The sequence below is a fragment of the Macaca mulatta genome, chromosome 5 (genome assembly GCF_049350105.2).
Source record: "Macaca mulatta isolate MMU2019108-1 chromosome 5, T2T-MMU8v2.0, whole genome shotgun sequence".
Lineage (NCBI taxonomy): Eukaryota > Metazoa > Chordata > Mammalia > Primates > Cercopithecidae > Macaca > Macaca mulatta.
Window position 1 is genome coordinate 127,732,554 of NC_133410.1, and position 22,851 is coordinate 127,755,404.

The window sequence follows — 22,851 nt, forward strand, 5'->3', positions numbered from 1 at the left end:
AAATTATGGTATATTTTCAACTTCACTAATTACAAATTATCTAGATTTAGAACTCTATATGTCAGCATTGACCTGGGAATGAGGTCAGGATGGAGAAATTCCACTTGCCTGTGATGGGTCCTTAGAAGTAGCAGCTAAAGAGTAACCATGTCCTATACACAGGGCTCTCTATTACGTTCCATACCCTGGGCCTACCCAAGGTGACATTCCTGGAGGAGGTGACATTCCTGCTGTTTACATGGCATTGGCACCTGTGAGATCGGTGTCACAAGTTCATCTTACAAAGAAGTAGGTATGGCTGCTTTGCTGGTTGAAAGTTAAGGGGAGCCATGATCTACCATATTTAGGGAAAAGTTATTTAAAAGAGTATATGGTGGAAAAAGAACGTAAGACCTAGAATTTATCCCTTTGACGATGAATCTGGTCTTTTTAATACCAAGATGGAATTGATTCACTAGGTTTTGCTAACTTTCACTTTCAGTAAAGATTGAGGTATTGTTTTTGCAATAGACTATGTATTCATTGAGGAAAGGTTTCCAATGAAACTTCATTACTCTGACCTCTTCTAAATTTTGATCTTCTTTATATTTACATGTCTTACATTCCACAAAATTATGTAGAAATGCTGGGCATGGTGGCTCATGCCTGTAATCCCAGCTCTTTGGGAGGCCGATGCGGGTGGATCACTTGAGGTCAGGAGTTTGAGACCAGCTTGACCAACATGGAGAACATGGAGAAACCCCATCTCTACTAAAAATACAAAATGAGCCGGGCGTGGTGGTGCACACCTATAATCCCAGCTACTTGGGAGGCTGTGGCAGGAGAATTGCCTGACTCCAGGAGGCAGAGGTTGCAGTGAGCCGAGATTGCGCCACTGCACTCCAGCCTGGACGACAGAGTGAGACTCTGTCTCAAAAAAAAAAAAAAAAAAATTATGTAGAAATAAATTTTTAGTTGCTTTATGCACTAATTCCTTACTGGGGATAGAAGCTAATTATTGTGAAATAACCCAGTTTAGAAGTTAGAAGATCAGCATGTCTGAGTTTTTACAGAATTATAATTCATGGTATTCCAAACCAACTGTTGGTATTTATTTCCAGTGAGAACCATTTTCCCACTGACCTTCCTCCTTTCAGATTATGAGGCCCAAAGTACTGATTGAGTAGGAATACTTTTTTACTCTTCTTCACTGTGGAGAAATAAGAGGGCAGGTAGTTGATGATGTCAGGTAGAACAGATTTTATGGTGTGGAATACCATACCCAAACACAACTGAATCAGATTAGACTACAGAATTGTGGTGATGGCAGTCAGAATGTAATATGGTCATCATGAAACAGTACAGTGTGAGAGGTCAAGGTGTCAACCTGGGAAATGAGAATCAAGCAGGAGTGTGGCATGGCAACCAGCTCACAGATCCAGAGTTGAGAGGGATCACTACTGCAGCAGCTCTGCTCTGATACTCTGGTAAGTAGTAGAGCCACTTTATGAGCCCTTATTTCCTATCTCCCTTATTCTGAGGCCAGGTCAATGATATGCTATAGTTTCATTTAAGTTAATAGAGTATAAAGGTGGGATACTTGGGAGCTACATTGTGCATCAGTGTGTCACGGCTGCTACTAGGAGTTACTCCTTTTCATGTCTTTTAAAATACTTTCTACCCATCTTAATTGCTAAATTATCTTTTAGTTACAGCAGCTTATTTTAAAACCTGTACTGTTTTCATCCTGAATTTAGAACATAAGATTTAGTCTTTGAAGTATAGTTTCAGACTTTACTAATTTGTTTAATATAATCCTTATTAACTTGACAAAATGAAAGCCCAGTTGGGGACTTAGTCTAAACAGTAGTCTTTGATCTGAAAGTGTCTCATATTTTGTGATCAATTAAAAACATAAACCTTTGCTTATGCGAAAGGTCTTTCTTAGAACAATCCTGTAATCTTAGGGTTCATTTGTGACTTTAGCATTATCCTCTCTTTGATGTTTGGTAATAGGGGCTGAACTTTTGCTTGGATCTCATGTATATATAGTCAGTTTTGAGGCTATAAATCTAGGACTTTTCAAAAGATTAGAACATTTATCCAGCAAACTGACTCCATTGAAGACTTCATTTCTGAAAATACCACATTGCTTCTACTCTCAAGAACTCTATCATTTACTCATATAAATATTGCTAGCTATAATGCACAGAGAAAAACTATCTCGTTCAATCTACATAATTGGGACATCCTTTTCCAGTAAACCGTTTTTCTGCTATTGGACAAAATATTAAAATGATCAGTTTGAGTATATGTTAGAGTTCATGTTTCTGTAACTCAAGGTGCTAATAAACTGAAATCAGATAAGGTAGGTTTTTCCAAAAATACTTCTAAATAATTGAGAACCTAGAAGTCAACAATGTAAAATGCATATGGGACTCTAGTATATTAATAAATCAGAGAAGCAGGCCAAGAACTTTTTAATGGGATAATTGTCTTTTTTAGGCACATTATTTTCATATTAATGACATGGAAATATTTTCACTCATTTACTTTCATCTATTTATGTGTGCTTTTTCTCACTTTGATGAGTTCTCTCAACTTCTTTCTAAGAAAAGCAGAGCAGAGCAGCATAGAATGCCTTAGTAAATGGCCACTGACTCTTGGTCTCAGGCCATAGCGACTATAGAGAGAAGAGTGGGGCTGGAGACCTCATATCCTGGGTAAAGTGGCCATCACTTGTCATCTCCAGTTAATTGTCACCACAGAGAGAAGAGGGTAAGTCTGAGATGTTCATGTGGCATTTCCCTACATTTTAGAGGTTGACAAAATAGTTTGTGATTTTTGCTTACATTTGCATTCATAGAACTAAAAAAATTCTAAATTAATTTGGCTAGCAAAATACCCACATGCATATTTTATTTTTTATTTTTATTTTTTGAGACAGTCTTGCTCTGTTACCCAGGCTGGAGGGCAGAGGTTGGCTCACTGCAACCTCTGCCTCCAGGGTTGAAGCGATTCTCCTGCCTCAGCCTCCTGAGTAGCTGGAATTACAGGTGCCCGCCACCACACCCAGTTAATTTTAGTATTCTTAGTAGAGACAGGGTTTCACCATGTTGGCCAGGCTGGTCTCAAACTCCCTACCTCAAGTGATCCGCCTACCCTGGCCTCCCAAAGTGTCAGGATTACAGGTGTGAGCCTCTGCGACTGGCCAACATCCATATTTAAATTATGCATGCATTATAGATTTATACTGTGTGACCACATTTACTAAAACAAGAGGAAAAAAGATTACTTGCTTGAGATGGGAAACTATCACCTTTGAAAGCATATTAAGTAGTTGGCTGGCTTTGGAATACACAGTAGATTGAAAATGTGAACTAATACTTTAAAATTGCCATATAATGATATGACTGCAAGCCATTCATCTGTCCGAAGGGAGAAAATGTAGAGGTCTAGGCTTGTGTTGTCACAAAATACACCTTTTAGATAATCCTATACCCGTACAGATTTTTATAACTGTTGCTATCATAAGAGAATGGCTACATCATTATCCTGCCTTTTCTGTGTATGTGTTTATTTTGTTGTTGCTTTTGAAAGCAATGGACAAAACCTCAAAACACAATTTTGTTCAGATATATCCAGTGTAGTAGTTTATGCTGGTTAAATGATCAAAGTAATTGCTTAAATGTCTTGTGGAATTATCTGTCACTTTATAGGTTTATGTATTTTGGTGGGTACCTTAATAATAAAAAGATATTTAATGTAATAATATTGCTCATAATTCATGTAAGCTACACAGGTAGTTGAGTTATTGTTTTGTCTAAGAAGCTAGGTTTATAGCATGGTAAATAAAAATCAAGATTTTGCTTTCTTTTCTACTATTAAGCTCAATTAAAGGATAATGCATGATTAAAAATATATTTATAAAAATAATTCCAAAGCAAAATTTAGAAAAATGTAAACACAAATGTAAGCCTGTCAGCCAACTAGCTTCTTGAATCTTAACTCCATACTCCTTCCTCAGATGGTGCTGACAAGATGGTGGATCAGGATGGCATCAGTACCTCTTTGGGGACCTTTCCCAGTTCTGATTGCTTTCCTTTATCCTGATTCAAACAGAAAGCTTGCCTTTTCATCTGATACCTGCATTTGTCTACTCACCTAGTCCTGAGCTTTTACCCTGCTGCTTGGGCTCTTATGACTTAATTTTTGTCATTTGCTTTATAAGGGCAGTAGTATGCTTTCTCAGTGTATGTCATATAATAAGTGCTCCAAAAATAGTCTCTTACTCCCTTGCTGCTTGCTTAATAATTGGAAATAACTTCCAGGAGATTTTTCTTAACCTTCCCTTGTCAGTTCTTTTCCCTTCTGCTGATGCTTTCTTGCTGTATAACATAAGAAGACTGTGTTTTTCTAACAAAGACTTTTTCTCTGTCTCAAATAAAAGAACATTATCTTTGGGGATAAAGAAAACAAAGCAATTTCCACTGAATTACCATTTATCAGAGGTATTGAACAGAACTAACTTCCCCTGGTCTGACTTTAAAGGAATCTGATTGCTTCCTTAGAATGTAAATTTTTAATTACTTCTCTGCCAAGGGCAACATGTTAAAATAAGGAGAATGATTTAACTACACCCATGTCACCTTGTTTAATTATAGCCTAAGTGGAAAAAGTAGATTATATTTCTCCTGTGAATAACAGAGACAGTAGATTGCCTGAGAGTGAGGGGGGCGGACAGGATGGTGGAGGATGGGTATGGGGTGGCACCCAGGAGTCTTAGGAAACTGCTGCTGGTCAGCAGCAATGGCCCAAGGAGAGAACCTCATGAAGAAAGAGCTCAGTGGCACGGAGCTTCACCGGGAAAGTAGCTCAGCCCAGACCACACATTCATTTTCCCCAAGCATGGTGTGGAAGCAGAGAGCGCTGGACTTCAGGAAGCCATGGGGTATTTTGACACTAGTTATCAGCGTGGATGAAAGAGAGTAAAGATTCCCTTTCAGTCCTGTGGGATAGAGATTCAGATTCAGTTACGTTGATTTTAAAAACATGACTTTTTTGCACACCAGAGTTTACAGCTGCAATTCATATCTGCTTGAAACTTCCCTAATTCATAAAGGTAATAACCTTTTTGCCACATAGGCATATGAGGTGGGGTCCCTAAACATTGATTGGGTAACATTAAACCCCATTGGGTATCCTAAAATTGTATTCTTCAAACATGAATCATGTGTATTTAAACAGTTTTTCATGCACCCAAGGAATACCTCAGCTTGAAAAATACCGACTAAAAAACTAGAGTCTCGTTCTTCAGAAGGTCTTTAAACTGCAAATCTCATTGCAGAAGAGTTGTTTTTATAACTGGTAAGAGAATTTTTTCAACTTTTAAATTCAGGGGATACATGTGCAGATGTGTTACCTGGGCATATTGTGTGATGCTGAGGTTTGGGGTACGAATGATCATCACTCAGGTACTGAACATAGTACCCAAGTTTTTCTTTTTTTTTTTTTTTTTTTGGTGGAGCAATCAGAACACACACAACATTTATTGATTAGGGTTGCCATCTTACATGGGTGCAGTTTGTGGCACCCCCAAAACAATTATGATAGTAGCATCAAAGATCACTGATCACACATCACCATAACAGACATAATAATAAACAGGTTTGAAATATTGTGATAATTACCAAAAGGTGACACAGAAACACAAAGTGAGCACACACTGTTGGGTCAACAGTTTTTGAATCCTTGCCCTACTCCCTTCCTCCCGCCTCAATAGTCCCGTGTCTATTATTGCCATTTTTATGAGTAGCCAATGTTTAGCTCCCACTTATGAGAACATGTGGTATTTGGTTTTCTGTTCGTTTGTTAATTAGCTTAGGATAATGGCCTCCAGCTGCATCTATGTTGTTGCAAAGAACATGCTTTCATTCTTTCACATGACTGTGAAGTATTCCATGGTGTATATGTACCACATTTTCTTTATCCAGTCCACCATCGATGGGTACTACCCTAGGTTGATTCCATGTCTTTGCTATTGTGAATAGTGCTGCTATGAACATGGGAGTGCATGTGTCTTTTTGGTAGAATGATTTATTTTATTTTTGGCATATACTCAGTCATAGGTTGAATGGTAGTTCTGTAATATAATTTTTTAAAAAATTATCAAAGCCAGGCATGATGGCCTGTAATCCTAGCTATGTGGGAGGCTGAGATGGAAGGATTACTTGAGAGTGGAAGCTGGAGACCAGCCTGGATGACATAGTGAGGCTTCATCTCAAATAATTAAAAAGTGGAAAAATAAAATCTAAAAGCATTCCCTAAAAATTCTTACACAACTCGGCCGGGCGCGGTGGCTCATTCCTATAATCCTAGCACTTTGGGAGGCCAAGGCGGGCGGATTGCCTGAACTCAGGAATTCAAGACCAGCCTGGGCAACAATGGTGAAATCCCGTCTCTACTAAAATACAAAAAATCAGCCGGGCATGGCGGCGTGCGCCTGTTGTCCCAGCTACTTGGGAGGCTGAGGCAGAAGAATCGCTTGAACCTGGGAGGCAGAGGTTGCAGTGAGCCGAGATGGCGCCACTGCACTCCAAACTGGGCAACAGAGCGAGACTCCATCTCCAAAAAAAATAATAATAATAATTCTTACACAACTCATGTATTCTTGAGACTGCATCTGTAATCCACTTAAAGTTTCCTTAATGAAACACGAGTAATTTGTCTCCCCAATTGACTTTGTTCTTTTATGTGATTTAAAACTAGATTCTCATGTATTAAGTTTGGATAACAGTGGCTCTGGAAATGTTTATGAGGGGACATTTTGGAAATTGAGGGAGTTTAACCTGCCCAAGAAACATTAGGAATATGTCTTTGAACTGTCTGAAAACTGCTGTTCATTGGAGGAGGAATTCACCTTGGGAGGCTGAGGCCGGAGGATTGCTTGAGCCCAGGAGTTTGTGACCACCGTGGGAAACGTGGTGAAACCTCATGTCTACAAAAAATTAGCCAGGCACATGCCTATAGTCCCAGATACTCAGGAGGCCAAGGCAGGAGGATCACTTGAGCCCAGGAGGTTGAGGCTGCAGTGAGTCATGATCTTGCCACTGCACTCCAGCCTCGCAACAAAGCGAGACCCTGTCTCAAAAAACAACAAAAAAAAGTGATGACAAGATTACTTTCCCAAACAACCATTTATGAACAGTTCTGTTAGAAAATTATATTTGGGGCCGGGCGTGGTGGCTCAAGCCTGTAATCCCAGCACTTTGGGAGGCCGAGATGGGCGGATCACGAGGTCAGGAGATCGAGACCAGCCTGGCTAACACGGTGAAACCCCGTTTCTACTAAAAAAATGCAAAAAACTATCCGGGCGAGGTGGCGGGTGCCTGTAATCCCAGCTACTGGGGAGGCTGAGGCAGGAGAATGGCGTAAAACCCGGGAGGCGGAGCTTGCAGTGAGCTGAGATCCGGCCACTGCACTCCAGCCTGGGCGACAGAGTGAGACTCCGTCTCAAAAAAAAAAAAAAAAAAAAAAAAGAAAAAATTATATTTGGTGGACTTTCCCTAAAACTTCTCATTTTGGTACAAGTACTCTCTTGTCTTTTGAGGCCAAAGGTAGATTAAGATCATATCTGCTTTCATTCCACACTAGTGATTCATAATGGCAAACTCCCTAAGTTCTTTTTCTAACATGTGTTGTTTCCAAGAACGATCTCCTGCATATGCATTTGTTTTTTTGGACACAAGTCTAGATGATTCTTAATTATTCTCAGTCTACTACCATTATGTTAGACTTTTAAAAGTGAACCTTCTAGGAAAGTTGCCATTTGGTAACCTCAAAGATGTGCCTTCAAAAAGTGAGTGAACTCATTTCTTTTTTAAAATAATGATTCCTTAACATTTGAAATACAAGTTCTTGTCTTTGGTTTATATATTATTGAGGTTTTGGTTTTTAGCATTTAAAGTAGTTGAAGCTGCAAGTTTCTCATATGGCAAATTTATTCTAATCTCTGAAACCATCTGTTAATTGGAATTTCTATAGCATTTAGATAGCTTGATTTGGAGGATGTCAATTAGGATACTGGTGGCATAGCAGCAAATCCAATTAGGAGTCAGATTAGTCCTAGTTTTTATGATCCTTAGCAAGTTTAGTAAAAAACCTAATAAAACAGTAACAGCAATGAACACTTAAATAGCAGCACTATGTGTCAGGTGCTGTTCAAGACCCTTTATAAACTTTAATTCTTGAAAAAACTGGAGGAAACAGACACAGAAAAGTTTCTAACTTGCCCTGGATCACACAGCTAGTGGTGGAACTAGTATAGAAACCCATGTTGCTGGGTCCTGAGCCTGTGCTGTGAGCCATTGTGCTCCGCTGCCTCTCCCAGTGTGGGGAGGGGGAGCACCGTTTCAGAGCAGCACTTAGACCATTTTTGGCAAGTGGTCATTCAGGACTCACTGGAGCATTTCCATTACATATTGGGTTTCTTCTACCATGAAAGCTAACCTCACCATTTATATTATATTCCCTCTGTTTTCCAAGGGTCTTGCTCTTTTGAATATTTTTTCTCTGTCTTCAATCTTCAACATTCTTTGTAGTACAGTATTGTTTCTATCTGTATTTTTTCAACATAATTCAATAAACACAACATAATGCTAGTGGCTTCTTTCCACTAGCATTTAAATGGCAAATCCCTTAAAATTTAAAATTTTAAAAATCTTAAAATTTAAAAAATCCTCCCCTCTTCCTGTTACCCACCTGCTCATCCCCTCTTGAGTTGCCTCCATTCTGCCCCCACTTTTTCAACCTGTTCTAATCTAGACTTTAGTCTCACTAATTTAGAGAAACTGCTCTTCACCAAAGTCACCCATGACCTTTTTACTAATCCCAACAAACATTTTCATCTTTGTCTTTTGGAAGCCTGTAACTTGGCTGCCTACACTCTTCATGCACCCCCTCTTTTACCTTGAGCTTTGTGACATCTTCTAGCCAAGTTCACTTCTTACCTCTCTGGCCCTTCCCAGTCTCCTGTAAGGTTTCTAGTGACTGTCTGCCCTAGGGATTTGCTTCCTTCCCACTCTACAGAGTCAGCCTAAGTTTTTTCAGCCACTTGTTTGGCTTCGTTTTCTTGATATACATGTAGATGGATTGCAAATCTTTAGCTCACAGCTTTCTCCTGAGATTCACACCCATATTTTTAGGTGCTATAGTTTATCTCACTTGGATAGCTTGCAAGCTACCTTAAATATGTACAATCTGAACTATACCCTTCATATACACACTGACATACACAAGCTGTTTTTATTTCTGTTTCCTCTCAGAGAATCATCTGTGTACCCAGTTGTTCAAAACAAATCATTTTCTGACACTTTCTCTTTCCTTACATCACCTCTCCCCCAATTCCACCCCCAAGTAAAACCATTATTTTATTTCAGGCCACCGTGAACTCAAATTAACTATTCTGATAGCCTCATAAATGGTCTGTCTGCTGCAAGTTACATCACCTTACAACCCCAAAGTGATCTTTCTAGAGTGATCCTTCTGCTCCTGTTTAAATTATTTTGAATGTCTTCACTTTGCCATTAGGATTAAGTCCAAACTCCTCCTTGGCTAAGTCTCACTCTACTTGCTTCTCCAACTTTATCTTTTACAACTTTGTCTCTCCTTGATAGTTCCTGCCAAGTTTAAGTTCTTTAGTTTACTGAAAGGGTGATGTATGCGCTCTCCACTCTGAGCCTTCATGCTTATTTTCTCCTCTGCTGGCATATTTACCAATACTGCCAATTACCTGGCAAGTGATTACAATTTTTTCAGGTCTAATCTTCAGTGTAACTTCCTCTGGAAAATTTTTACTGACTACACCTTGCCCCCCAGCTAGACCAGGTCAGATATCCCTGCTAGTTCCTTACTGTAGCATTTCATGGCATTTCTGAAACTTTCCTGTAATTGTAGAGATGGTCGGGACTTTGCTTGTGCTGCTGTTTTCTACCCTAGTGTTTAGCACCTAGAAAATGTGCAATCAGTATGTGTTAAATGAGAAGATACTACTTCCAGTGGCATACTCTTTGAGCACCTAATTATTCAGAAGTTTCTTGTGTTAAGCAGCACTTTGTCACTTTTCTTTTCTTTTCTTTTTTTTTTTTTTTGAGTCTCGCTCTGTCTTCCAGGCTGGAGTGCAATGGTGCGATCTCAGCTCACTGCAACCTCTGCCTCCTGGGTTCAAGCAATTCTCCTGCCTCAGCCTCCCAAGTAGCTGGGATTACAGGTGCCTGCCATCAGGCCCAGCTAATTTTTTGTATTTTTAGTAGAGACAGGGTTTCACCATGTTGGCCAGGCTGGTCTGGAACTGCTGACCTCAAGTGATCCACCCACCTCGGCCTCCCAAAGTGCTGGGATTACAGACGTGAGACACTGCGCCCGGCCTGTCTCTTCTATTTAATGGTTCTGGTTCTATACCCTAAAGAACACAAAGAACAAATCATTAGACAGCCTTCAAATAAATAAAGGAATGTGCTCTGTGCTTCTATTCCACATAGGGTATGGTGCCTAGAATTGAACAATCACCTAGGTGTGGTCTGACCTCAGAGTAGAGTGGGACCATCACTATGCTCATTTGACAGCCTATCCTTGTAATAAGGTAGATTGAGATCATATCTGCTTTCATTCCACTAGTGATTCATAATGGCAAACTCCCTAAGTTCTTTTTCTAACATGTGTTGTTTCTAAGAACGATCTCCTGCATATGCATTTGTTTTTTGGACACAAGTCTAGGAACTTACGTTTCTTCTTGTTAAACTCATCCAAGTTGATGTTGTTAAACTCATCCAAGTTAATGATGTTAAACTCATCCAAGCTGATGATGTTAAACTCATCCAAGTCGATGATGTTAAACTCATCCAAGTCGATGATGTTAAACTCATCCAAGTTGATGCTGAAGCAACATGCCAGTTGACTAACATGGGGAGATTTTAGTCCTGTCACTGTCTGTATTTGTTTTCCTACCTACTTCATGACATCTAATTTATAAATAAACCTTACTAGCCATATAATCAGAGACAAGGTACTTAAGTCAAGCCTGTTTCTTCATGTGTAAATGGGGTTGATAACAGGATCAGGGTTGCTGTGAAGAATACATGTGCATATGTTCACAAAAAACATAGTGCAGTTCTTGGGACATGATATGTACTCAATATATTTTATCTATTATTATTCATATAATTGATAACAAAGTTGAATAGGGCAGGTAGAGGCAGATGCCTTTGTGACATCACTCAAAATCGTTCTCCTAGGTTTAGTCATATTCATTAATAATGGTTTCACGTAGCCTATTTCTATTTATTTTGCCCACAAAAACATATTAGAGAACTTTGAAATGCCTTTCTCAAGCATACTATGATGTTTCTTAGATTTATTGCCTAGTACTCCTTAACCCTCAATGAAAAAAGAAAATTTTGTTTTCCTGATTTGTTCTTAGTGAGCTACCCAAACAACTTTTTGCCAAGACATTTTGAATACTACCCTTATTTCTTAAGACCTAAAAATACATAATAAATAAATAAATAAAACTACCTACTAAGAGTATATGAAGTGATTTATTGATATTGTTTAGATCCATTATATACAGGTAGAAACTTTCCAAATTGTACAAAGAACCATTAAGCATATTGATAAAGACAGTTTTATAGACAAAACAACTGGAAAATAGTTTTAACATACACAATATATAATTATGAAAAAAAAAGTAGAACACATATTGCTCTACCAGATAAATCCCAAGGTTATTAAAAGTCTGCTATGCAAACCTTAAGTTGAAAAATGTGTTCAATGGAGTTACATGGTCTTAAAAAATTAGGTATAATGTAAAAATTAAGCTTTTTTTTTTTTTTTTTCTCATTGCAATTGGGAGAGGAACTGAGACAACTTTTTACCCCAAATCTATACAGTTTGAGAAATAATTTATATGTCTAGCACAAAGAAAGAAAATTGAGAATGTTTATGGTTCTGTAAACTTTGCCTTTTATGAAATGCAAACCACATCAGTTTTAAAAATTAGAAACTGTGCAATCAGAAACAGACTGTTCCCTTTATGGTACCATTGTACCTAAATTGGCTTTTTATACCTGAGCACCAAAGCTGAAGTTCTAAATGCCATCTCTTCTTGAAAAGTTATTCTGAAAATGAGCAAGAAATCAAAACTAGCCTATTATCATCTAGAAAATTAGGCACCAAGAAGGAGGTTATCTCCTTAGAAATGCAACATCAGTGACAGAAGTTTCAATTAATTAAGCAGCTGACAGATCTCCTTGTGAACACAACAAAGGAAATCCACATAAGAAGAGCCTCCATAAAGTCCTTTGTCTTCTACCAGGAACTGTCGGAAAACCATTTCTGGCTGTTCTCGCTGTTTTACAATTGTGAGCTAGGGAAAAAAACAAACAGTAACAGCACCTGGTTATAAACATTATTTGAAAATGGCTCAATTTTGTCTATTTCAATTTTGGCAAACATTATTGAATGTCTATTATGTGTGAGGCTATGGAGGATTATGGGAAAGTGCCTAATATCTAGAGTGGAAAGAGGCATGGACCCCGAAACCCCGAAACCCAAGACATACAATTTTAAGTGGCAAAAATGAAACCTAAGCAGAGTGTTATGGGAAAGCTTCACAATGATAGTAACTGTCACCTGAGCCTTAAAGGATAGGGGTAGGGCTAGAGAGTATTCCATACTGGAATACATGTACCATGTACCAGAGATACAATTATGGCTGGCATGTAAATTATCACAGGCTTCTAAAAGGGACAAATTATCATAATAATGAGTTTGGGCTTCTGTAGGAAATGTGATCCAGTGAAGGTGCAGAAGAATGAAATGAGACAATTAAGTGGCAGCAGTATGTACAATACAGTCGTGAGACAGGGACAGTAGATAGGAAGTGGTTTGAAGTGTCTGGGTGGGAGATGATCAGGTTCTGAATTAGAGCAGTGGAGGTGGAAAGGGGGTGGATTGGGGAGATTCTAGAGAGGTTAACATGCAGGGAGAATTGGGAGAACTTCTGTCCTTTGCTCATCATGATTCTCTAGACCTGTGCTGTCCAGTACAACAGCCAGCCACACATACTATTGAGCACTTAAAAAATGTGGCTCATCCAAATTGAGATGTACTGTAAATATAAGACACACAATGAATTTCTAGACTTAGTATGAAAAATAAAATGTAAAAATATCTCAATAATTGATACAGATTACATTAGAAATTATATTTTGGATATACTGGGTTAAATTAATTATTTAAATGATTTTTTTCTTTTTAAATGTGGTTGTCAGAAAACATAGAATTGCATATGCATTTGCATTACTGGAGAGTGCCGTTCTAGAAGCAGCCCACAGGGAAGAAGCCCAGAAGAGAGCCAGTTTTGTCATGAACACTTTGAGCCCTTCTTTCTACACCTGTATTCCTATTTGAGGAAGTCAAGGTAGATGATCTGAATGGTCAGAATTTCATATTTATTGCACCACAAGTGGGGTTAACTGATCTATACATGCACAAGAGTGCTTCTCCACCTGCGTCCTATATAATTAAGAGGAGCCAGCGTACTTCTCACTTCTTCCTCTCAGGAGGTAAACCCACCAGAAAGGCCTGCAATAGGGAAGCACATGCAGTTAGCCCCTTCACCAGCTGCAGCAGGGAAGGTATGTGCAATTTTGGCTAGGAGGGCAGGGCCCTCCCTACTTTTGCATTCTATGCTTTTTAGTTATGAAGTAGAATAATTCTGTCACCACCACTTGCTTTTTTCTTTTATAACATTTTGGCCTGGATCCAAGTCTGTTAAGTTTTAAATTGCTCCTGACCTAGTAAAAATAATCATACATAAGAACAACTGCTGCTGCCACAACTCAGCTAATTCCATGTGGATGCAGATATGTGTGATGCCTTGGCTTTTGGATGTCAGCTCTAGGTACTGGGAGTTGGCATTGGAATAGCTGTGTGCATAGGCAGATTCCACTCCTACACGCTCCAAAGTTTAAGATTTGCCTCCTGATGAACCTGAAGTCAGGATTCTTTTCATTTTATGTTTTATCCACCCTCTCCCACATGCCACTACAACTTTACTATTGTCCACGATTGGTAGGGGCAGTGTGGGTCTAGCCTCTGACACAACTCGGGCTGAGACTGGGCAGGATAAGACACTGAAGGAGGAAAGACTTGAAGTTCCAATTTCTTTAGAATTTACTTTCTTTATGGAAATTAATAGAAATAAGTTCAGGTTGCTCATCTGAGGTATTTTCTATTGCTGCCATTCACTTGGGTTTGTTTTTGTTTTTGTGTGGTGCTCATTGTACAACTTCCTCTGACAAAGTGTCTGGCTATGAGCTGAGGTGGTAAGTAGAACAGGGACTGGATTTCAGCCTTGGGAGAAACTTAGCTTTAAACTAAGTTTAAAGAAAAGAAAATATTAGCTTTAATATCCTACCCCACCATTTGACTGTCTACAGATGTCTGGATGACACAGAAAGTATAGTGGAAGGTCTCAGGGGAGTGGAGTCATGGAAGTGGTGTTGGCCTGTCTTGACACAGTGATGGTCTCTTCAAGGGGCACACCCACACCAATAAAAGGAAAGCATGCTGGTATGGATTGGTAGATCCGTCTTTATGTCCCCGCTTTACATTTCCGAAGGGGGGGATGGCCCTATAGAGTGAGGAGGAGAGCATTAAAATAATCACTGCTTGTCACCTCCTTGCTTCTTGTGTGTCCTCTCCAAGGGAAGACTGGCTAACTCTGAATGTGACATTCTCTGGGTCACCTTACCAGAAGTCTTAAAGAATTAATGTGCTTCAAAAGCCAATCTCATCTTTCATTGGCTGACTCACAGGGAATCGCTAAAGCATGGCAGTGATTAGGAAGGCCCAGGTAGAACATGTTCAGCGAGAAAAGAGCCATGGTACAACCTTCGGGGAATACCAACTCTTAAGTGGCAGATGAATGAAGAGAAGCCAATGAAAAAGAGTCACTGAGAAAGAAGAATCAGGAGCAGGAGATGTTTTAAAAGCTGACAGGAGAGCATTTGAGGAAGTAGTCAACCTTGTACATGCTGTAAAAGGATTGAGAATCAATTGTCTTTAGCAAGTTGGCAGTGTACTGAGAACTGGAGAGATGGGAAGGAAAGAGCAGTTAATAGAGACTTTTTCAAGGAGCTTGGTTGTAGAATGTTTGGGGTGTTGCCAGTGTTCAATAAATACTTGTAGAATGAATGAGGAAAGGGAAGCAGAATCTTGGAGAAGTGGCAACTTCTATGAAGGTAGATTTGAACAGCTTGTAAACTGTGGAGAAGGGCCAATGGTAAAGGAATACTCTAGGCAATACAAGTGAAAGGAGAGAGAATAAAAAACATTTGCAGAGAACCGTGCAGGGCAGGACTAGAATTTATCAGGAAGGCACTTGGTTTCGGTCATCTGTAGACATACTGTGGTAGAAATCTTTTTTTTTTTTTGTTCCCCCACATGTATGAGAATAATCAGACAATAAGGTCTAAGAGGACTGAGTTTTTGGAAAAGTAATTAGCATAATCTGGAAGGTAGCAGTTCCTTCTAGATTTGATTTTATTATTCTTGATCCTTCCATACCAACTCTTTCCTCCTACTTAATCTTAACGCTTTAAAAATATGTTTTCATTTCCTTTGTTGAGTCAGTTTTCAAGTGTCAGAGAAAAGATGGAATGCTAAGCGCCCTGGGACTAAGCAGAGAGTACAAGCCCTGTATCTGCTATGATCCAGCTGTGAGACCCTGACCAAGCTAGTCAGCTCCTTTGAGCCTCACTTTCATGTCTGTGATGTGCAGGTAGGTATAGGAAGCCAGGTAATCTCCCAGATTCCTTTCAACTCTGACGTCTGTGGATTTTAAATATTTCAAATTCTTTATAGAGATAGCACTCTATGAACAGATGGATACATTTGCAGGTAGTACATAAGAAAATATGATTCTTTAAGTATTCAAGCTAATAATTGTTTTATCACACAGGTGTTTAATATTTTATTCACATGTAATATTTGAAGCTCATCCCCAGATGGTTTTATAACCAAAGCTGACATAACTTTGGTAAGAGGTTGGAACAGGTGGGAGAAAGCAGAAGAAAGTTTAATGTTTTTCCCTGAAGGAGGAACTACTGAGCACAAGGATGATCTCCATGCTCAGTCCTGCCTCTTCTCTGCAAATGGCCAGTTGGAGGGATGCAGTTGCTGCAGCTGGGATGAAGGTGAATCATTATTGCTGTGCATTCTAAATACTAGTGGCTTTCAATTTGCATTTCATTGGACTCAAGATCTGGTTACATGTTTCTAGGCTTAAACTGAACCTACATAGGTGCTGTGTGGTATGAAAACTGTTCTAGAAAAGTTGTATATTCATCCAGATTTACCTAAGTTCAATTTACCTAAGCTCTACCTAAAGTTGATGTTTGCATGCATGAGTTACTTTCACAGTTACGAATGTTGGTTTAGATTGACATCACATTTACATTTCAGGAGACAATTGGCCCCATAAATACCCTGGCACTTGTAGACACGTGCCTCCAGGTGAGTGTCTTATAGCTCTTCAGTAAGCAGTGTTACACAGCACATCATCATCTATACATTCTAGATCCCAGGAGACTCTAATATTGAGCTTGGGAAGGAAAACAAGTAAGTATCTGGAAGGTGGCAACAAGATATAATTTTTCTTGGGTTCTAGACATATTAAATTTTTTTACTCAAACTCAGAAAAGGCTAGAAGGGCTTGGAAGGACAGGAATAACAAAACTTTTCAGAGATCATAAATTAAACATTGTAATAAATCAAATTTTACAAATATTCTAAATGATACTTCCATAATTAAGTAATTTTAGGCACCAGAAGAAAAGTCATTTCCAAGTCTGTTAATGATACCAAGTGCTATTAAATCATGAAGTTAATACTGACTAAGATACCCCATAGTTAACCCATGGTAATAGCTGTTTATGTTTGTGACTGATAAGTAGGTAGATATACTTAGAGGTTAATGTGAGGGTTTTTTTAACTTTTATTTTAGATTTGTGATGGTGTGAGTTTTTAAAATCAAAGATCACTTCATAAAAACATGGGGTGTGCATTTTACATCTTTAATGAAATTTTTAACACTTGAATAAAGGGAAAAATAAAATCGCTTTCTTACCTTCATTGAATATGGCCTCTTTTGTTGGATAATACCCATTATCATTCTGAGTTGTTGAGAGTATGGGTTTCCCACTTCAGGCAGCAATGTCTTAAATTTAAGAAAATCAAAGTTTTAGTACAGTTTATAACATTTAGATAGAAGTAGCAATATGAGATTAGCATAATGTTACAAACATCCTTCTAAAACCATGTACTTGAATATTGGTGTGGTTCATTACCTGAAAACCAAAACTGTGGGGAAAATGCAGTAAAAATTATTATTGGCACCCATTACCATAAATGACAGAAGACAATTTCTGTCTTTTGAAAAAAACTCTTCCTCTGGAATTTGACACATGCACATCACTGAAGTGACACAGCACAGACGTAGTCAGCCCTCTGTATCCATAGGTTCTGCATCCATGGATTCAACCAACAACAGACAAAAATAATATTTGGAAAAAATGCATCTGTACTGAAAAGGCATGGATATTGGGGTTTTTTTTTTGTCATTATGCTGTAAATAATATAGTTCAACAAGTATTTACATAGCATTTTACATTGTATTAGGTGTTACAAGTAATCTTTTTTTTTTTTTTTTTTTTTTTTTTTTTTTTAATAGAGGGTCTCACTATGTTGCCTAGGCTGGTCTCGAACGCCTGAGCTCAAGCAATCCTCCCTCGTCAGCCTCCCAAAGTGCTGGGATTATAGGCGTGAGCCACTGTGCCCAGCTGGTGTTATAAGTAATGTAGAGATGATTTAAAATATATGGGGGTATATGCACAAGTTATATGCAAATACCATGCCATTTTATATCAGGAACTTCAGCATCTGTGGATTTTGGTACCTATAGAGAGTTCTGGAACCAATTCCCCATGGATACCAAGAGACAATAGTATATGTTTTATGCAAACAACTTCCTGTGAAAGTTTTATCCCTTTTCAAGATTCAAGGCTATGTTGTGAGAGAAAAGAATGTACTTTATTCCTTCAGTGGATGGAAAATTCCATCCAAGTACTACTGTTCCAGCATTAAAACAAACTACCAAATGTTGATTTCTCAAAGGGAATGCAGCCTCTTAGATATCCCAGAAATCTGGCTAGTGGTCTACAGGCCAATCCAGCTGCACATGGCATCCAGGAGATATGAAGGATTTTGACTTACATTTCTTCCATTAAGACAGAGTAAAATGCTAATGTTTGCTTCTCAGCAAGATGCCAAGAGCCAATGCATCATCGTGAGTTAGCCAGAGAACATGTGAGTTAGAATGTTTCACCATAAACCTCAAGTTTCAGGAAAAGTTTATGGTCAATATTTTTCACAGGAGTAAGGAAAACAAAAAATTCATTATTTATATTCACACTCCCATCCCCTATATGCATTATGTAGCATATTATGGTAGATCTATTTATTCAACAAACAATATAAGTATTCTTCATGTATATGTTTTAAAGTGCCAACTGCCTCTAAAAAGAAAGTAGCTTACATTTGGTTTTTAACTTTGTTTCATTTTGTTGATGAAAATCAAGGAAATACCGGTATACTGATATAAGCGCAGACCTACCAATCTGCTGCCTTGTGATAGAGACACTGGCTATTTCCTGTGGATGTTCAGTTCAGCAACTATGCATTCAGCATTTACTATGTCAATATATTACAAGAGGAAGCTTCCTTAACTTTTATATAAAAATTCTTCATAGTTCTTTGCCTACTGAATTTTTTTAAAGTTGCATTTATAATCATTTCTTAATTTTAAATATATGCAGATATCAATTTCCAAATCTTCATCTTAAAACCAATCTCTAACTGGAATATGGATACCCTTGAATTCTCTTAAAAATACACTTTTGACATCCCTAATGAATATGCAGCTCTCTAAACTGATCACCTGTCATGGCCTTGAATTTTAATCCTGCCTCTTCTGTGAGAAAATTTATATATTGATAAACCGTACTTCATACAATTGGGTTCAACAACTAGACTTAAGCCATCTTGCCACAACGTAAGTGAGGCTTCAGGAAACTATCTGCTGAGCTCTACTGGAATCCACTATCAGGGTCAGACAACGGCCGTCTGGCAGTGATGCTCACACAACAATGGTCTACAAATAAGGTTTGCAATAAATGTTGACTCTTGTACAAATTATAAGCTGGGTTTTCCTAAGATACTTTAAAATGGTCATTTGTATTAATTTAACATCAAACTCACAATTTCTTTTGTTATTGCAACAAAGGGGTGTATAGTCTGTTTTTATGGAATTATTATTTGTTAACTCAGTAATCTGATTTAGTCTGTAGCCAAACACCTATGAAAGATTTCTACATTCTTTTGAGTATGCAGTTCAGCACCAGGGGTGAGTCCAGAGCATAAGAACTGAATTCAGTTCCCACCTCTGCCATTTTATTACCTGAAGGAACTTGTCTCCAAGCCTCAACTGATTCCTCTGTAAAATGTTGAGATCATATCCATCTCACTAATTTGTTACGACAATTAACTGAAATGGTATATTTAAGTATTTAGAGTACAGAGACTGGCACACAGTTAATGATCTGGAAGTATTAGCATTTTCTATTAAAGTCACATATTTTAGTTGTTTGAAAGTATACAAATAACCTTATACAAGCTAATTGATATTGATCAAAACATGAAATTCTTTCATATACAGAAATATATGCCTTATTATTTTTCTTTCTATAATACTTCACTGCACATAAATAAAAACACTTGTGGTAATATGAAAAATAATTTTATAAAATAAAATATAAATATAATATAAAAATAAAATATAAAAAAAATGAAAAATTAAAAAAATTATTTTTCATATTACCACAAGTGTTTTTATTTATGTGCAGTGAATAAAAATACTGCAAAAGTATTTTTAAAAAGCAATGAAAAAAATACTTACCATATCTGTGTTGATATGTGCAAAAGATGGCACATTAAATATTCCTTGGATCAGTTCTGGTGGGCTGCTTACTCCCAACCATAGGAACATGTGTAGGCCATTAGCCAGTAAGAATATTCCTTCTTCTGAAAGACGGGACTCAGAGCAACGAACAGCAGCAGGTAACACTGTACTCTTGACATCTAACGTGTGCTGGGCAGGCACAGACGAGAGTTAGAAACTCCTTTCTTCCCCTTCTTTTCCCTCCTTCCTATCTCTTTTCCTTTCCTTTTTTCTCCCCCCACTCCCTCAGTGCATATTTAGTGAGTACCTATTATGTGCCAGACTTTATTCCAGTCATTAGACAATAATCCCCACCTTGGGCAGCAAATGGTTTTGTGCAGGAAGAGACAACACATAAAATAAGTAAAATATACAGAATATAGATGGTGTTAAGAGTTATGAAGAAAAGATGCAGGAAAGTGGGATGGGGTGTGTCACTGGTAAAGGTGGGGACAATTTTAACTAGGGTAGTCCAGGGAGCCCAAGAACTTTTAAGAAGGTAACCTGAGGAGGTAAGAGAAGGAGCCATGGGGACAACTAGAGAAGACCATTTCAGATGGAAGGAAAAGCTAGTGCACAGGTCCTAAAGCAAGGGCCCGACTGGAGTGCTTGAGGATCAGCACGAAGCCCAGCGTGGCTGAAGTGGGATGGGGAAAGGGAGAGTAATAGAGGATTTCTAGAAGCGAGGGGAGGGGAGGACACACAGCACTGGGCCAGAATGGTAGGAACTTTGGCTTTTACTGAGATGAGAAATCCTGGAGTGTTTTGAGTGGAGGAGTGATACGAGCTGACAATTTTTTTTTTTTTTTTTTTTTTTTTGAGACGGAGTCTTGTTGTGTCGCCCAGGCTGGAGGCACTATCTTAGCTCACTGCAACCTCTACCACCCTGGTTCAAGCAATTCCCCTGCTCAGCCCCCACGAGTAGCTAGGATTACAGGCGCATGGCACCATGCCTGGCTACTTTTTTTGTATTTTTAGTAGAGATAGGGTTTCACCATGTTGGCCAGAATGGTCTCAAACTCCTGACCTCAGGCAATCTGCCTGCCTTGGCCTCCCAAAGTGCTGGGATTACAGACGTGAGCCACTGCACCCGGCCAGAGCTGATAATTATTTTAACAGGATGCCCTAACTTCTGTGCTGAAAACAGACTGAAGGAGATGCAGAACTCCTCAGATTCCCTCCCCTCACCATAATGAGCACATACTGATGCACATAAGCAACTTACAGAAAGAGCCCCTGCTCGAAATCCCACACCATATATTTTGAAGGCATTTGTGACTTTAACTTTCCTCTTAAGAACAACATGTTTCAGATATAACATATGGGAAAGCACAAAATATGATTCCCTTCCAGCCTCCTCTAGGAAATGCACCACCCCAGCATGCTTACTATGGGCAGAAGTTGTGGGTAGAAGAAAAGCTGAGAGTCAGCCACACCCATGGTCATGACCAGCTGTCTCTGGTATGCTCGTTCATCGGTTGAGATCTCTGGTCTGCTGAGTAGCACACAGTTTTTCAACAAGCAATTCATGTACACTGGCAATACTTTCATGGAATCTGGTAGAATAAGCTGAAAAAGACAGTTTTTCGTTTCATATGCTTGATCTTTACTGAGAATAATCCCCTGAGCTTCATCTGTAAGACTGAAACATCATTTGCTTTTGAACTTGTAAGGATGTAAGGATTAACTGGTAAACCATGTAAAGCACCTAGAGCACACAGTAACTGGCAGAGAGTGGGCATTCAAAGAGCAGCAGTTGTTTTTATTTTATCTAGTGTAGGTGTAGGTGTTATCAGCACTACCCGCTCACTGCTTAGGATGCAGTCCCAGCTCTGTCTTTTAGCAAGTGTGAGACCCTGGGCAAATTACTTACCCTGTCTTTTTCTCTTTTTTTTTTTTTAGCTGAATATGGAATAGTATAGCTACTTCATGATAATTGAGTTATGCGAATTAAATGATCTGTAAAGCACAATAGTGCCTAGCACATAGGATGTACCATATATATATATATATATTTAGATGTATACATGTTTAATAAAATTTTTTAAAAAGTTACTTCCTAACCTATGTTTCCACTTCAAGAATAGCATTTCTAACTGCCCACAGGATATCTCTTCCTTTATGCTTTTCATGCATCTTAAACTCATCAAACAAATATTAAATGCCATTGTGTCATAGGTTCTGTTCAAAATGTCAAGGATATAAAAAGGAATAAGGCATAGTCCATGTTGTAAGATGCTTGAAGTTCGCTGGGGATAGACATAAATACATAAAACATAATAAAGAGATTGCAGTATTATAGATTAAAAAAGGAAATGCTTCATGCATTTGGATATGTCACTACCGAATGATAACCTGCAAAATCAAACTCCTACAATTCCACAAACATGTTCTTCCTCCCATATTTCCTATTCAGTGTAGAACTTCCAGATGAACCCTAATTCATGTATTTCTTTACCCTCAATTAATAAACAAATCCTTTTAACCACCTTCATAATCTACCTGTACCTTCTCTCCATCCTAACTTTGGCTCACATGACCTCATCTAACTGCCCCAAAGTATATGCCCTTGTGAGATACTACAACCTAACACAATGCAGCAATTCTAGGAACACAACCTGATGATTTAAGAAATTATAGATAATGTCCTGATAATGTCCTATATTGTTTAACTTTCTCCTTAATCAATATTGTAAGAATAGCTAATAATCAAGTTTGATCTGAGTGTCACTTCCTTCCACTTAATAGCACAAGTC

The 22,851-nt window shown here is 38.4% G+C and overlaps 1 protein-coding gene across 4 annotated transcripts in view; it reads right to left on the reverse strand.

Annotated features, from left to right (window-relative positions):
- Positions 1-11,554: 11,554 nt before the first annotated feature.
- SEC24D (SEC24 homolog D, COPII coat complex component) overlaps positions 11,555-22,851 on the reverse strand; it is a 110,504-nt gene continuing 99,207 nt past the window's right edge. For all 4 annotated transcript variants that reach the window (XM_028848745.2, XM_028848744.2, XM_078002217.1 and 1 more), the window contains exons 20-23: positions 21,485-21,664; positions 20,054-20,245; positions 17,168-17,257; positions 11,555-12,400 (exon numbers count right to left, since the gene is read on the reverse strand). In XM_028848745.2, coding sequence (XP_028704578.2) covers positions 12,260-12,400; positions 17,168-17,257; positions 20,054-20,245; positions 21,485-21,664 — 603 coding nt within the window. In that variant the 3' untranslated portion in view covers positions 11,555-12,259. The remainder of the gene's footprint in view (positions 12,401-17,167; positions 17,258-20,053; positions 20,246-21,484; positions 21,665-22,851) is intronic.